The following is a 17,381-nucleotide window of genomic DNA, read 5'->3' as shown; positions in this document are numbered from 1 at the left end:
ATGGCTTGCTGATTGCTATAAAAGATGTTCACCGACATGGCAGGAAGCAAGATTCCTCAATGAGTTCTGTTTTGACAATCCCACTTCAAAATTACGTACATGTGCGATAAAAACACCCTCTACAGCGCTCCTTCCTCGTCCCTGCCCTCCCAAGCATATAAATTTTGATTATTCCTCTCTTTCTACAACTTCGTGCACTTTGTATTAAAAATAAATTAAAAAACGAAAAGAAAAGAAAAGCTGATAATAATAATTTAAATGGTGAAAAAAATATTTAATTCACTAAAATCAACCTTTAATTTCAATAAACTATGCTCAGTTATCTGAAATTAAAAAGACAACAAAGACATATTTTATCAAGGAAATAATAAACAGACTCGCTACATAAATTTGATTTAACTACATGAAAAGAATCTGTTCATATTTTTAAGAGGTGGGACCCAAGCACACCCACATCACCTCCGTGGCTCAGCCTTTTACGTCAAACCCAATGGACCCACCTCCCCATACGGCTGCACCTCCCCTGACCGGCAACGCGTGCTTCATTGTCACTCTCCAGTACACTCTGCCTCTCTCACTACCATTTCCTTACCTTTCTTTCTAAATTCTTGTCGTCCATTATTAGCTGTGGTTTTACTTTTAGACCAATTTTACACAAGGCCTCCATATGCGTGTGAATGTGATTATATTATGTTTCTCGATAAGGACTAGCAGACATACGGGTTTTTATTTTTCCGTTTACTTGCAGTATATTTTGTCTTTATTTTATGGAATATAGATAGATATAGTCTCTCTCTAATTATTTATAATAATAATTTGTGAGTAATTATCATATCCATTAATTTCTATGGCGATGACATAACAATGACAAATAGCTCTGGCTCATTCTCGCTCTCCCCAGAACAGATGGAGACCTAGGTGGATGCTGATATTGCAGTGGCACCTGCGTTTCTTATCTAAGAGTGTCATTCTGATATTTTTGCTTGGAAAACGCGATTACAACTGTAGTTACACTGCATACCTTCAATTCATTCAATTATTGTATTATAAGAATACTTCACATGTACAGTATTTTGTTGCATGGGACAATATTATTGGATAATCTTTATTATTTGATACATTTTTTTCTTTTCTCTTCTTTTTCCCTTTTTATTATTAACCTCTCCAGCTTTCTTTAAAAAACAAAAAAAAAAAAAAAGAAGAAGAAAAAGAAGAAAAATGATTGTACTATATTACTCTCACATGACCATTAGCCATCATGATGTATCCAGAAATAATAATAATAATGGATGTCAACAAGTTAGTTCTATGCTATATCTATATCTTTTTTATTTCTTTATCTGTTAAAATTAGTTTCAAAATATTTATTATCTAAATACTATTTATTATTTAATATAAAATAATATATATATATATATATATTTAATAATATTAATATTTTATATCTTACTCATCTACAGTAGTTAACTATAAAAAATTATTATTCATTTGGATTGATTTAGATCAGTGTTCATTGAAATCATTATTTTTTATTATATCCCTTTATTTGTAAATATAAATTCTAGAAAAAAATATCAAATAAGTCTTTAAAATATTTTTTTAATTAATTTTATCTTTAAACTGACTTCTCGATTAGATTTTTTTGTTAGAATAAAAAATGTTTAGCTTCCTATAAAATAATGCCGTTTATTGTATAAAAAATGTTTTTAAATTCACAATTCTTCAAGTTTAAAGGTAAGGACACCTAATGTTGTTAGATAACAAAATTAAAACTATTGATACATGGTTAGGTTATTTTTAAAGTTTGTCCAAAATTCTACAATGCCATTGCCTTATTAGCATTGATCATTTCTTTTTTTCTGAAATAAGCTGCTTAAAATTGTACAAAGAGGCTTTATGATTTTTGAAACAAATGTGATATTTTTCAAAATAATTCAATTGGGCGACGTAATGTTTAGATTTTACAAGGAATTGGTCATTACATGAATACCAAGTTCCACACACACACACAGACACACTTTAAAAAATAATTTTTATCGAATTTTTAAATAATCCTTAATGTGAGAGGTTGAGATCTATTTGTCACGGGCCATGAGATGTCATCTAAACTTCTTCCTAGCTCCTACTAACGTGCATGGGTATAAACACTTAATAATTTCAATACGATTTCCATGGTCAAGCAGATTTGTTTTCATTTTTTTAGTTAAATCTTGAAATTATTATGTAGAGTTATTCATTAAAAATATTTATAAAAAAACACTAGATCGATGTAGAGACATGTATTTAAGATTGGAAAAAAAAATCATTTTAACTGACGCGTAAATTAATTAATTAGAGAATATTATCACAAGAAACAAATAATATAATGGAGACAATAGTAAATATATTACTGGTGGTGGTCAATGGTGATAAACAATTCTTGGTTGCATGTGGTGTAATTCATCTCAGCCATCACCGTGAGCTATTTATTTCGTTGATTGTTTGGAGCAAGATTGCTAGGCCTTGTGATCCTCAACAACTATATTATAAAATTATAAAATTATATATAAAACAATTTGAGGTTAATTTACTATATCCAATTTTATATAGCTGCGCTGCTGGACTTGTCTGGGGCATCTCTATCACAAAACTTGAATGACATTGGCTAAGACACTGGGATTTGTTTGGCATGCGTCAAAGCCCATATGAAACAAACACTTTGGTTTCTCGTGTGCGAGAAAGGGAGAAGAGAATCTTAAATTCTTCTTAAGTTGTGTTTTATTCCCATCTCCTGCAGCATACAGTGATGGATAATGCGAAGGAAACGTCTTTCTGATCTAACAAGCAGCTGCTGTAGGTGAGAGGTTTTGGGTGGAAAAATAGCTACTGTTAGCCTTTTCATTGGAAGTGCTCTTTTTCCTGTTTCGCTCCTTATCCTTCTCCTTCTTCAGATCATAAGATTTGATCTTCCTCTTGGAAACTCTACACACAGGTCAGAAGATCATCTCAATCTTTAACCTTTTTCGGTGCTTGATTCTATAAGCGACATATATATAGTTCTTTTCCTTTGTTTTTACAAATAAAGTTGTTAAAATCTTGGTTTCAATCATATTCTTGATTATGCTACGTAAACTGGGAAGAGTTTTCTTCTCCAGTTTCCCTTATCTAAGTAGCAACAGGCTACACACGCGCAAATATATACGTTAATATCTAGTCCTAATATTGTCAAAGAATGGCTTCTGCGTTAGTCATTACACACACACATAGAGAGAGAGAGAGAGGAAGAGATTGTTAGCTTCATGATGTGTATATTGAGTTTTGATCTTGGATCACAGAGAAATGGTTTAATATTGCAATATTTAATATGAAAGTATAATACTTAAAGCCAGTGCTTGCTGCATACTAATTTCTTCTTAAAAGAGGGGCTTCGATCATCCCCATAAATCTAAACATTGCATGCATACCCTTCTCTCCTTGATCTACTCAAATTCTGGAAACATAGGTCTCAGCTCAGCTCAATTCAAATTATTTATATGGATCGAAATTCTCCATTCAGATATATATGCAATGATGATGAGCTAAATTGTCTGTATGTTATCGTGGTCTAATTCTAGGTCAGTACCATTATATTCTTCTTTTGATTGAAAAGTAGTAATAAAAAATAATTAATGTTTAATATTTTCATAGAACGTGATGTAACCCTATGGTTTTTGATTGGGAGATGTGTGTATGGAAATTATGATTGTGGCCCAGGAAGGATGAATGGAAGAAAACACAAGCTAGCAAACAGACAAATCATACAAGTAGCTGATGTTATTGTAATGCATTTATATTTATTACTATTTGGAAGTAAAAATGAATGCTCCTATCCTGCACCACTTCTTTGTTGTTATTGTTAAGCAATCTATCATCAATCAAGGAGCTTATTAGCTTTAAATTGTTTTGTTTTTTATCTTCTTCTTACAGATTCAAGCAGGGAATACATCGCCAAACTGCAAATGTGACTTTAAACCAAGTTCTTGGAAAGTAGGCATTGTGGATTCAACGATATATACATAATTTCTCGAGGAGGCAACTGGGCTACGCCTAACACAAGCAAAAAACATGGAGAAATTCCTCAAGCCCTACGACAAGGAATACATGAGAATGGCCATGTTAAAACATGAAGAAACATTCAAAGAGCAGGTGCTTAATTTTTCTCCACATGAATATGGATGTCTTTTAACTAATTATATTGCCTGTCCTTATAAGAGATTCTGATTTTTTGAATGATGTTGCAGGTATGTGAACTTCATCGTCTATATCGAACCCAAAAAATTATGATGAGAAACATTGAAAGCAACAGGCCTAGTGCGAGGAGTCGAGAATTATGGAGCTCAAAGAATGGCCTTACTAATCATGCACGCGATATGCAGCAGAAGTCGATAGCGAAACTTGACTTGGAGAGGCCTGCTGGACTTTATGTTGCAGAATCAAATGCAGATACAGTATTAGAGCTAATAGATGAGAGTGAGATTCAGCTAACACTTGGACCTTCGAGCTATAACAGAAGGAGGAAACGAGAAACACCACTAACTTCAGATTCAGGACCAAGCCTCTCTTCGACTTCCACTGGATCCAGTCATTTAAACAGGACAAGTTCCTTGACAAATCAAAAGATCAACACCAGAAGAGAAGAGTTAAGTGGCCCTGAATTGGGGCTTTTCCAGGTTCCTGACATTACCTTGGGGTACCAAAATGGAAGTAAAAACAGTATTGGGGTTGAAGAACAAGTAGGGCAGGATAGACTAAAACAACCTCCTTGGCTTTGTCAAGTTTTGCGTCTGAACATCGCTTGAAAAAAATACCTTTGAAGTCGACATGACAAGATTTTAGACTGATTCTTACCGACTAAATCTATCAGCCATGCTTGTATTGGTTTTTCTGCTTAGCTACTAGCATGATGGGTTTCTTGTGTAAAGAAGATTTTCCCTGTGCCTTGCAAAACCCATTACAATTTAATTATAATCTAAAGATTGACCTTCTCTGTTCCAGTCCACATATATTATCTAGCAATTAGGCCCTGGATTTTTATCTGGAATTTCCATGTTACTTATTCCCATCATTTTTATTTTTATTTAGGAGACTTTTGCTTTTATAGAACACAGCAGCCTGGAGAATTAATTTTGTCAAATATTCTAGGTTCCTTACAGAATTTCCTCTTTTCTTCAAAGTTTTTTGTAATCCGCCGGGAACTCTAGTCCTTAACCCACTAAATACAACTAGAAGAGTATATTTGTGTTTGTCTGCCACCAGATGAAAACCAGGTTCCTATCTCAATAATTGATAAAAAATTTCCTACCTCCACGGGTTCTTGTAGATCCCTCAGGAACATTCCATATACCTGGATTTTGAAAGTTTAAACCTTTCGTGCGTGTGCGCGCGCGCGCGTGTGTGGGGCCCAGACACACTCAACATGCACTACTGCTAGCCTGTCCCATGAGCTATCCTTGCTTTTCCAAAACCTCCATCCAAGAAGAATCCATAATTTTAGAAACAGACCCCACGCTATACTGTTAACAGGCCCTCCATTTCTTGACCTACCTGCAGGGATTCTTGTCAGAAGCACCTGTTATAAGAACGTGAAACTGGAAGATGATTAAACGAACTTCATTTTTCAATAGACTACTAAATGGACTTTTACTAAGGCTTTATGTTCTAGAACAGGATAGTGCGCCAAGTTACGAAAACAAAAGTCATATTGTACTATTTCTGATAGCTGCTGGAGTTATGCTCTCAACAGCAGCAACTCAGATTTTCATTTCTTGAGAAGAAACAAGGATCACTTATTGCTGTGTAGAAACATCAATCAGAGGAACAATAAGTTTAATAATTCCGGGTTTATTTTTAGCCTCTGAATCAATATTTTATTGAAAACACAATGTAGATAATATTTACAAAAGTATCAAACCAAAGGAGGAGATTTTAAGATACAAAGAGATAGCAACTAGCAGCCTTCTCACCCCTGCCTCACAAACAAAGCCAAAAAATCCTACGCTGTACTCTTCACAAAGTACTGGTAGTTCTAAAAAAATAAGTGCATGTCTTTGAGACTCAAGATATTGAATGCCGGCGATCTTTGCTTGGTCTGGTTCGAGCCTTGGTATTGGAGAGGGGGCCATCAGCTCGCACGAAAGGATTAATCCTTCCAAGCTTTTTTGACACGGAGTTAATAAATGATTTTCGAGGCAGAGGAGGTTTATCAGCAGATGGACTGCTTGTAGTTGATACGACAGTAGCTCTTTCAATCTCCTTTATTTTCATTTTCATTTTTACTAGCTCTATTTTCAGATCTTCGTTCTCTCTGCGTAAGCTGGAGAGCTCATCAGAAACAGGACGAATATCGGTGGAGAATATATTTACTTTGGGAGGAAGAGCAGGGGAATCTCCACCCATGAGATTGCCATTCATGACATCCCGAAGGCGTTGTTGCTCATAGTACAGCACTTGGACCACAGTTTGAACTGGAAGCCGATCATTCTGAGCAGCATGAGCACAGGCCTCCCGAGATAGTTTCTGACAATCCATCAAGCTGCAGACTTTCTTCCTCTCCATGTCACTTAAAGCAGGATGGGCCTAAAGAACGGATCAGAAGGAGAACTTCTGTTAAATTGACAGCATGAAGAGATAAGAGGGGTTTCTTTTTTTATGTAGGAATGGACATCAACCAAGTAACAAGCATGCCAAGGCTCAGCCAGACATAAATATGGAAACTGCGTAATTCAAATTGTCTTATGATCAAAACTAGTAATGCAAACTATACTATCTGAAACTTCAAGTGAGGCAGCATATTTTAGGTAATGCAGATAGAGAGAATTTCATGCAAGGGACTGCACCTTGAGGTATATATCTATAGCCCTATACATCCCATCTTCTGTTACCCTTGATTGTTCTGGGATAATTTCAGCTAGACCAATAAATTTTGAAACTGTCAAGTTACGGTCGGACGCTATTTCAGCTAGGTAGTTCTCCATCAGCTTCGCAACTCGTTCCATATCACTTAGCAGAGTAGCACCACATTCATCATCAGCATTGTAACCGATTCGGTTTCCTTCAACTTCATTCTCAAGGTAATTCATCATGATCCGCTGAACAGTATCTACATCAAACATCGTGTCCCCTGTAAAAGAATATGAAGGAATCAAGAGATCATCCAAGGCGGCCTGTCCTAATTGCAAGCCCATCCTCTTCTCCAAATCAAGCCGGCAAGCGACTGTTGTCTCAAGATAAATTGCAGCACGAAGCAACATAGAGAGGAAACTAACTGACAGTACATTCTTTTCCCTTGGCAGAAGACTCACTATTGTTTCTAGAACAACCCTCTTCTCATGCTCTTGCTGTGCCTCAATTTTCTTCCTTCCCTTCCCAAATGCTTCCTGCAAGAAAAAGAAGATTCAGATATTGTGAACACAGAAGCCACATAATTGAATCAAGTCAACTTTTCAGGTTGGGATCTCACCAAACCTCGTAGAGATTTCTGCGCATAGAGCATTAGTACAGGACCAAGAGCGTACTGTTTAAACCCTCTTGCCATCATTGCAATCAAAACCCTTTGGAAAATATCAATTCTAAGAACAGTTAAATCTTCAGCCCACCAATCAACAATGGGCTTTGGTTGAGACACAATGGAAGAAATCACAACCTCATTGCCACTATCAGACCTTCCAGACATAGAAAATTGGCTTTCTTTGCAGGCTGCAAGAGCTATTGCATCTATGCATCGGCTTACCAATTTCACTTTCTCTGCCATTGGGAGGAGGTTTTCTGAGAGATGTAAAACTGAAACTGCTCCTGCTAGGCTTTTTAGTGCCACTTCATTCAAATACGCATCAGTCCTTGACACTAAATTTCCAGCTGCATAGTCCTCAGTCATCTCTAGATACTCTGCCACACATCGAAGCATGGCAATGTTTTCTGTACTAATTTCAAAATTAATTCCATAACAGAACTTTGCCGCTAGCTCAAATGCTTCTGCCCCGCCTGGGACATTAGGGATTTTTATCTCAGAAAGATCGGCATCACTAGATTCTGACACCATTTTCCTAATGTATCCGCACTTCGAGACTAACGGAAACTGCAGTAAAACAAGGAGAAAAAAAACATGTGAATTTAAACGACCACGAATATCACAATCGAATATTAGATGACTGCTACCTAGTTATTTTCTCTTGGTATTGGTTTGATTTATTGATACAAACAACAAAATCTAGGTCATAATGTAACACAGGTAGGAGACAGATTACTAGACTGGAATTATTAATCGTTCTTCAATCTCTAATTATCATAATTTGAATGAGAATCCTACCTTGTGCAATGAAAAAGAAGCTCCTCCAGCATGAACCGTGACATCACTGGGGATTTCCTGGGAAAAAATCCTGTAAAGTTTGATGGTGTTTGTCATGCCCAGTACATAATTATAGGAAAAAGGAAAGAAACAAGAAGCTGAAACAGTTTATAAGTAAACCTTTGATGAAAACATACATAAAACAAAAGGGTAAAGAATCAAACCATTCACTGGTTCTCTTCATGGCAGTGGACAGAAGCTCCTTTTTAGAGGACATGTTAGTAGTACTAGTGGGTGCAGTTTCTTCCTGATCAAGTTCCACCTCAACAGAGATATAATGAGCATGATCGTGTCTCCATCGGGCAACGAATGATAAAACCAAAGTAAAGAGAACCTAAGTTTCAGTCACTCTTCAAAGGTTGTGGTTAGGCAAGACCACCCCCTTCATGTGCATGTCTATTCCCACTCTCCAGAGCTTTTTTTGTTTCCTTGTGACCCTTTTGTCAAACTTCCTATAAGAAGCTGAAATGAGCAATAATGGGGCAGAAGCTCAAGCTCTCAAATGAATTTCCCATATCAGGCTTACTGTTTAACAGGGACGAGACATGGTTTGAGGGATAGAAATGTACAGAATGGCATTTCGGGTATTATCGGATGCAAGGAGGGACAATAGAAGTAAGAGGATGTAGATTATATTTTGTGGTGTAGCTAGGCTAAGCATTTCAGTCGAAAGGATGAGATGTGTGCATTTTAGGTGAGAGTTTCCATGTGGGAATTGTTCTTATCCACATACATAAGCACCCATCTCTCATTTTCTCTCAGTATCATTTTGAATCCAAAAATGTTTGGAATTACAATAATATATCTTTATAATAATATATGGCTAGGAGAAAATAAATTATGATTTGAGGAAATTATAAAGAAGGGTTGAAAAACAGAAACCGAAGATGTTTTCTAGCATTCAATAGTATTACACGCGGAGTCACATGTTATCATATAATAAGATGCTGTCATGAATTACTTGAGGTGCGAGCGGTGAAAGAAATTTGTTTTTTTTTTTATATATATTTGGGTTTAAATCTTATTATAAACGCTTTTTAGTCTGTGAAATGGAAGTTAAATGATGAATACCTTGCTTTGTGGAATATACAAATTGTTTTTCTATTTTACGCTTTGATTACTAGGGACTAGTAATAAGCTGGTTGGGGGGTGTGATTAGTACTTAAAAGTGCATTTTTATCATGGTTTTATATCATCATTTTGCACTTGAAGTATCAATAACTCCTTAACTAAAATATGTTTTATAATAATGTATCTAATAATATAAGATACCTTTAATTTGTGGTAAATGTCTATTTTTAATGCAGGTCTATCACATAAATGAAAGGATTGATTGATGACTTGAAGAACTTAAATTGCATGGATAAAGAGATGGTCAAACTTAGAGAAGAGATGTCGGTGCAATCCAAACCGGAACACTGTTCGGTAATTGGGTCATATCTAGAGCTATATATCTCAGATTTAGGTCCAATTTATATGGATGGAAAGGTAAGACATAGGCCTACAACTTTCATATGGAGCCCAAGATCTAAAAAGGCCATTATCAAGTCCAAATTGTAGAAACAACAAAGAAGCCCGAATCTGTCTTCCAGCCCGAGCACTGTTCGGTATTTTGGCCATATCTGGAGTTCTAGAAGTCCAAATGAGCTGAATTTTTTACACAAGAAAGCTGAGACAATTGCCTACAACTTTCATGTTTGCACCTGGCTCCAGTTTTGACGTTATCAATGACGTTTTGGGCAGACAAGAGAAGATAAGGATTGTCACCAAGTCAAAAGTTGGCCACCCACTTATCAATTAGTCATCAAATCAATAGTTCTCAATTTTGGCCTATAAAAGGAGGCATTTGCCATGCATTTAGGCATCTTGGTTTCCAGATCAAGATCATTCTCTTCCTTTCTCTCTTTGTATTTTTTATGCTTTGTTTTCATTAATATTAAGTTTATGCCTTTCATTTCCTTTCCTTTACTTAGTTAACTTTTATGTTCTTATTTTGTTTATCTATTTTGCTTTCTTTCATTATGTCTAGCTAAGTTAGTTATGTCAAGGTGAAAAGGTTACACTAATGGTGTAAGAATAAGTATAGTGTAAACTTAATATGGACTTTAATGTTTGATACTAACATGTTTTATATTTGTTATCTTGTTCACTCTTTAATACTTTGCTTGTTAAATGATTAATCTTGATTTATGTTGTATAACACTTGGTACAACAAATGCTTGGCACTTTCATAGCCCATAATGTATGGTATAACCGACACCTGAGCTATGAAAGGAACTTGATTTGTTGTTAACATAAGTTATAATCATGAATGTTTGACGAGATTTACAAGTATTAGCATTAATTGAATAAGATGACTAATGTAATCATGTTAACAATATATAATCTGATTGGAACCTCCTTTGTGTGTGGTTTCCAATTCAATAATAAGAGTTTATACTATACTTGTTTGATATACCATTAGTGGAACCTCTAACCTTGACATTTGTTATTATTATTGTTTAATCCTTACATTAATTTTTCATCTCCAAGTTCTCATCATTATTATTATTATTATTACTACTATTATTATTAGTACTACTACTACTACTACTACTACTACTATTATTATTATTATTATTATTATTATTATTATTATTATTATTATTATTATTATTATTATTGTTACTATTGTTATTGTTGTTGTTATTATTATTGTTGTTGTACTATTGTCATTTATAATTTATACAATTAACCTCCCTGTGGTTCGACCCCGGTCTTGCCGGGTTATTTATTACTTCGACACTCCTGCACTTGGGAGAAGACATCAATCTTTTGGTCGTGTCATTGTGCAACCTAAACTCTTGTCTCTGTCTGGTATTTTATTTTATTTTATTTTATTAAGTTTAATTTTTAAAAAATTAAATAATTTAAAATATATTATATTTACATGTTTTTAAGATCATATTTTATTAAATATCATTTACTTTTAATTTTGTTCCCAAACAACCATTCTTATGGTACAATCCATCATAATTAATATTTTATTTTATTTTATTTCTTTTTTACAATCACTAAATTTTATTATTATATAATTAGATAAAAAAATATTTTTTTTAAAAATAAACTTATTAAATTTGATTTGATCCATCATTGAATTACAAATTTAAAGGATTGACTCTAACCAAAATAACATATTATTTTTTTAATATTCAAAAAATAATATCGTTTTGAAATTTCTTCAAGTAAAGTTATGATTTTACTAATCTTCTGGCCTGTGTTCAAATTTATCAAGTAAACCAGATCAGGTAAAGTAAATCTCCACTTGGTTTAGTTTAATTTAAAGGATAATCATCTGAGCGGGGTTTAAAGACATTTCCCAATAGTTTCCTGCAACAATGCACAAGAATCGTTGTTGCTGTTTTACGAACAAAATCCTGAAAAACCTGAAAAAAGGAACGTGAACTGCGAAAAGACTCTCAAATTCGAATAATTTCTGAAGACAGCACATGATTTGCGGAGACTCAATGAATTGCTATAACGTTGTACAGATGCTAATTCTTGCTAAATAACAGTGGAAACCAACCCAGGAAACTACACATCATACACCTTTCTACCAATCAAACAAATGTCCATAAGGTCCACAATCAAACAGTAATTTGCCTAACTGCCCTTGGTTGTAGATTCCTGCCGAGTTGGGATCCAGACAGCATGAGAGCTCTGGAGTCCAAATACGAGGCGGTCCCTTCATCTGCTCACTGATGACAGTTGATCTAAGTCGGTTTTGCTAAATTTCAACGGTGTAGGCCCGGCCAGGTTTAGTGAAGAACATCTGTATGCATGAGCTTGGTAATTGTCATGTCTTTCCAAAGCAAATACTCGTAAGATTTCGACTAATGCCGCCTGTCAGCCATGGCCGTCACAAATGGAGATCAAATCAGCAGCAGAAGTCCGTTTTGAATGTTCGATGCGTACAATTGGCTACAAACAAAAAAATTGAACATGGCGATGGCTACTTGAAGCACCTTTTTCAGAAGTCAAAAGATTCTTCATTTAGAATGGTTTAAAGTTTAAACAAAAAAATACTTGAAAGATTAGATGTTTGCTTGTCTTTTAATAATTGTTTTAAAATTAGTTTGTTTTAAATTATAAACATTTTAAATATTTGATTTTTAATAGTAATTATTATATCTTTAAATGTTAGTTATTTTTTTTTATATATGAATATTTCTGTATTGTACTATTATATTTTTATATACAGAAAATAAAAGACATAACATTTTATTTATAAAGAAATCTAAAAATACTATAAAAATTAAAAAAATATCAATTTATCCCTTAAATAATATCACATATATTATTTTATAATAATTTTATAAACTTATTTAATCAAGTCCTTACTTGATTTTTTTTTAAATCTAGAACTGTAATCTCCAATATTAATTATATTCTAGTCCAGAATTTCTAAAATTCAATTACAATCAAGTCACGCATGATTAATCATCTCATTTTAATTTCTAACTAATGGTTATTATGTGTGTAAGCCATTAGGTTCCCTAATAAATTAGCCTAATTAGAAATTAAAATCCTAAATAAAGTAGGATTAAATAGATTAAATAATTTAATTTATTATCAATTCAATAATTGATTGATTTATATTTGAAAATCAATTACAATGCCTGGCAACCTGTCATGATCCCCAAATATTTCATTAGTCATAAGTGGTTTAACTTAACATTTTAATAACTAGTTTCAGGAATGTTCCATTTATCAAGAATATTTCAATTTAGACATATAGAATGGAATATGTCTTATTTGTTAAATCATTTATTATCAACACTATAGTCATTGATTATTTAAATAAAATTTAAAATTCTTTTAAAATCTCATTCCACTTTAGCCAATGATTTCACAATCAATACTATTTAAGAACATACAAAACATTTTCTCCAATTCATCTAGGATGATGAATCCACTCTTGAATGCTCAAGTGTCATCATATAGTTTATGATATATCTAATATCTACTCGTTTTGTTACCCTTAATTAGGACAATGTGTGGTAATAATTAAAGCATAACACTTCGTATATAAGATAACTTTGTAATTTCATGTCTAAGAATCATCTATATAACTATCACATGAGCTTTTTTGTAGACATTTGTGATCTCTCTATATAGAATTCTCTTATAGATTAGTTCAATGTACATGTTATCTAACAAGCACCTGCATACCTCATTTTATAAGAGCAACTACTTCCTTTTATAAAGGAAAGGACATGATATACATCAGTTTCAACATCTTCAATTAATGTACAGTCTTAATAGAATATTGACTAGAAATATTTAGAAATAATACTTTAATACAATAAAATTCTTATAATTATAACAACTTTATAATTTTCAATGTAAAGCATTTTTGTTTTATGGACTTTATCTCTACTATAGATTTATTAATCAAACATTAAATTCATTATAAAATATAATTGAATATTAAAAATAAAAAACCTTTCTTAATAATAAATATATTTTACATGAATAAAGTCAATACTACATGTAACCAATCGATTGGCTACAAGGCATATTCACAAACAACCTTCCAGTTGTACTAAAGTCAATCGTTCATATATATAATACCATTTCCCATAATATGATGATCATGCTTTTGCTGGGATGATATCTTAGTGAGAGGATATGCAAGATTCTCTTTTGGTTACTCATTCTATCTATATATCTTTCTTCTTAATGATTTCTCTAATTAAATGAAATAACCTAAATACATGTTTAAATTGTTTATGAGATCTTGATTCCTTTACTTGTGCAATGACCCTAATTTTATCATAATACATGATATTGGATCAACAATGCTAAGAACAACATCTAGCTCTAGTAGTAGTAGTAGTAGTAGTAGTAGTAGTAGTAGTAGTAGTAGTAGTAGTAGTAGTAGTAGTAGTAGTAGTAGTAGTAGTAGTAGTAGTAGTAGTAGTAGTAGTAGTAGTAGTAGTAGTAGTAGTAGTAGTAATAATAATAATAATAATAAAGAAAGAGAAGAAGAAGAAGATGATGAGAACTTTGAGATGGAATATTAATGTAACGATTAAACAATGATAATAACAAATGTCAAGGTTAGAGGTTCCACTAATGGTATATCAAACAAGTATAGTATAAACTCTTATTATTGAATTGGAAACCACACACAAAGGAGGTTCCAATCAGATTATATATTGTTAACATGATTACATTAGTCATCTTATTCAATTAATGCTAATACTTGTAAATCTCGTCAAGCATTCATGATTATAACTTATGTTAACAACAAATCAAGTTCCTTTCATAGCTCAGGTGTCGGTTATACCATACATTATGGGCTATGAAAGTGCCAAGCATTTGTTGTACCAAGTGTTATATAACATAAATCAAGATTAGTCATTTAACAAGCAAAGTATTAAAGAGTGAACAAGATAGCAAATATAAAACATGTTAGTATCAAACATTAAAGTCCATATTAAGTTTACATTATACTTATTCTTACACCATTAGTGTAACCTTTTCACCTTGACATAATTAACTTAGCTAGACATAATGAAAGAAAGCAAAATAGATAAACAAAATAAGAACATAAAAGTTAACTAAGTAAAGGAAAGGAAATGAAAGGCATAAACTTAATATTAATGAAAACAAAGCATAAAAAATACAAAGAGAGAAAGGAAGAGCATGATCTTGATCTGGAAATCAAGATGCCTAAATGCATGGCAAATGCCTCCTTTTATAGGCCAAAAATGGGAACTATTGATTTGATGACTAATTGATAAGTGGGTGACCAACTTTTGACTTGGTGACAATCCTTATCTTCTCTTGTCTGCCCAAAACGTCATTGATAACGTCAAAATTGGAGCCAGTTGTAAACATGAAAGTTGTAGGCAATTGTCTCAGCTTTCTTGTGTAAAAATTTCAGCTCATTTGGACTTCTAGAACTCCAGATATGGCCAAAATACCGAACAGTGCTCGGGCTGGAAGACAGATTCGGGCTTCTTTGTTGTTGCTACAATTTGGACTTGATAATGGCCTTTTTAGATCTTGGGCTCCATATGAAAGTTGTAGGCCTATGTCTTACCTTTCCATCCATATAAATTGGACCTAAATCTGAGATCTGTAGCTCCAGATATGGCCCAATTACCGAACAGTGTTCCGGTTTGGATTGCACCGACATCTCTTCTCTAAGTTTGACCATCTCTTTATCCATGCAATTTAAGTTCTTCAAGTCATCAATCAATCCTTTCATTTATGTGATAGGCCTGCATTAAAAATAGACATTTACCACAAATTAAAGGTATCTTATATTATTAGATATATTATTATAAAACATGTTTTGGTTAAGGAGTTATTGATACTTCAAGTGCAAAATGATGATATAAAACCATGATAAAAATGCACTTTTAAGTACTAATCATCTTGACTGAAATTTGCTATCATTAATATCTAATTAAAACTTAAAATATGAATAACCATGAATTTCCAGTTCATGTCCTCTATAGACCAAAAAAACATTTTTAGTTTCTGTGAAGTACTTAAAAATATTTGTAACTATCTTTTAGTGACTCATCTGGATTAAATTGGTATCTATTTATTATGCTCAAAACACAAAATACATATGGTCATGTATATATAACATTACATACATAATGGATCCTATAGTCAAAGCATAAGGAATCTTTTTCATCCTCTCTCTTTCAATTTATGTCTTAGAACATATATCTTTGAAGAGATGTATTTCTTGCAAAACATATAAGTATCCTCTCTTAGATTCTTCCATGTTAAACTATTTTAGCATCTTGTCTATGTACATGGATTAAAACAATCCAAGTAACCTTCTAGATCTATCTTTATAAATCTTTATTCCTAATATATAGGTTGTTTTTTCCCATATCTCTTATGAAGAAATTATTGTACAACAAAATCTTTACTAACTAGAGTAAAAGAATGTCATTTGTTATCAATAATATATCATCTATATATAATATCAAGAAAATGACTTCACTCCCGCGGTGAGAGAGGCATTGAAGGTCTTGGTTTGGCGGTAGGAGGGTCTTGTCTCCTTCCGCTGCTCCTAGATTCGAGTCCTCATGTGCACGCCTATCACCCCCACGGTGCCTTACATGCCTTCTGGGTTTGCAGGGTGTTCAGTGGGTCGTGGGATTAGTCATGGTGCGTGCAAGCAGACTCGGACACCCACGTAAATAAAAAAAAAATGACTTCACTCCTATTAACTTTTTTATAAAGACAAGATTCATCCATATTTTTTTTATGAAATCAAACTATTTGTTTATCTCATCAAATAGATATTTTGATTTCTTAAAGCCTTTTTAAGTCTATAAATGAATTTTTATAGCGTGCATATTTTGTTGGTAAGTTTCTTAAATTCAAAACCTTTAAGTTATGTCATATACATATATTCATAAATATTTACATTCAGGAATGCATTTTTTACATTCATTTGCCAAATCTTATAATCATAGTATGCAACTATAACAAGCCAAAAATTTATGGATTTTAATATGACTACTAGTGAGAAGGTTTCATCAAAGTCAACCTCTTATCATTGTCTATAATCTTTGGCAATTGGTCTAGTTTTGTATGTTTATACATTGCTATTAATATTAGTCTTTCTCTTAAAAACACACTTACATCTAATGGGTTTTATCCTTTTAGGTGGATTAACCAAAGTTCATATCTGGTTAGTTTACATCGAATTTATTTTAGATTTCATTGCTTCAAGTCATTTTTTATAATTAATATTAGATATTCATTCCATATAGTTGGTAGGCTTATCAAGTATGAGCAACTCGTCATCATTGATTTTCACAAGAAGTTGATATCTCAATAGTGCATTGACACAATCAAAAAATTGATGTCTTCTTCCAAGTACAAGAGTGTCGAAGTAATAAATAACCAGACAAGACTAGGGTCGAACCATAGGGAGGTTAATTATATAAATTATAAACAACAATTATAAACAACAACAACAACAAGAATAATAATAATA

General features: G+C 32.9%; 2 protein-coding genes across 3 annotated transcripts; one reads left to right on the top strand and one right to left on the bottom strand.

Moving 5' to 3' along the window:
* Positions 1-2,516: 2,516 nt before the first annotated feature.
* Positions 2,517-4,859, top strand: LOC105112710 (uncharacterized). Its single transcript, XM_011008499.1, has 3 exons — positions 2,517-2,971; positions 3,946-4,164; positions 4,260-4,859. The coding sequence occupies exons 2-3, from the start codon at positions 4,084-4,086 to the stop codon at positions 4,815-4,817; spliced, it is 639 nt and encodes a 212-aa protein (XP_011006801.1). The 5' UTR covers positions 2,517-2,971; positions 3,946-4,083; the 3' UTR covers positions 4,818-4,859.
* Positions 4,860-5,839: 980 nt separating this feature from the next.
* Positions 5,840-8,934, bottom strand: LOC105112709 (BTB/POZ domain-containing protein At5g67385). Of its 2 annotated transcripts, none has more exons than XM_011008497.1 (5): positions 8,527-8,934; positions 8,324-8,393; positions 7,478-8,092; positions 6,855-7,394; positions 5,840-6,594 (listed from the first exon to the last, which is right to left on the bottom strand). In XM_011008497.1, exons 1-5 carry the CDS (start codon positions 8,577-8,579, stop codon positions 6,073-6,075), a joined length of 1,800 nt encoding a protein of 599 aa, XP_011006799.1. In that variant the 5' UTR covers positions 8,580-8,934; the 3' UTR covers positions 5,840-6,072. The 2 variants fall into 2 exon arrangements, with proteins under 2 accessions (XP_011006799.1, XP_011006800.1); XM_011008498.1 differs by having other exon boundaries at positions 8,483-8,543.
* Between the last annotated feature and the right edge of the window lie 8,447 nt (positions 8,935-17,381).

Source organism: Populus euphratica, unplaced genomic scaffold (genome assembly GCF_000495115.2).
Source record: "Populus euphratica unplaced genomic scaffold, PopEup_1.0 scaffold517.1, whole genome shotgun sequence".
Lineage (NCBI taxonomy): Eukaryota > Viridiplantae > Streptophyta > Magnoliopsida > Malpighiales > Salicaceae > Populus > Populus euphratica.
The sequence above is the reverse complement of the archived record's forward strand: the minus strand, read 5'-3'. Positions and strand labels throughout refer to the sequence as shown.

Bases quoted from the DNA above. Each gene is read 5' to 3' on its own strand.
- LOC105112710 (XM_011008499.1), top strand. From the start codon at position 4,084: ATGGAGAAATTCCTCAAGCCCTACGACAAGGAATACATGAGAATGGCC. The intron at 4,165-4,259 runs GTGCTTAATTTT...ATGATGTTGCAG, and splicing joins AAGAAACATTCAAAGAGCAG to GTATGTGAACTTCATCGTCT.
- LOC105112709 (XM_011008497.1), bottom strand. From the start codon at position 8,579: ATGTCCTCTAAAAAGGAGCTTCTGTCCACTGCCATGAAGAGAACCAGT. The intron at 8,093-8,323 runs GTAGGATTCTCA...GTTTTACTGCAG, and splicing joins CTTCTTTTTCATTGCACAAG to TTTCCGTTAGTCTCGAAGTG. The intron at 6,595-6,854 runs GTGCAGTCCCTT...TCCGTTCTTTAG, and splicing joins CTATAGATATATACCTCAAG to GCCCATCCTGCTTTAAGTGA.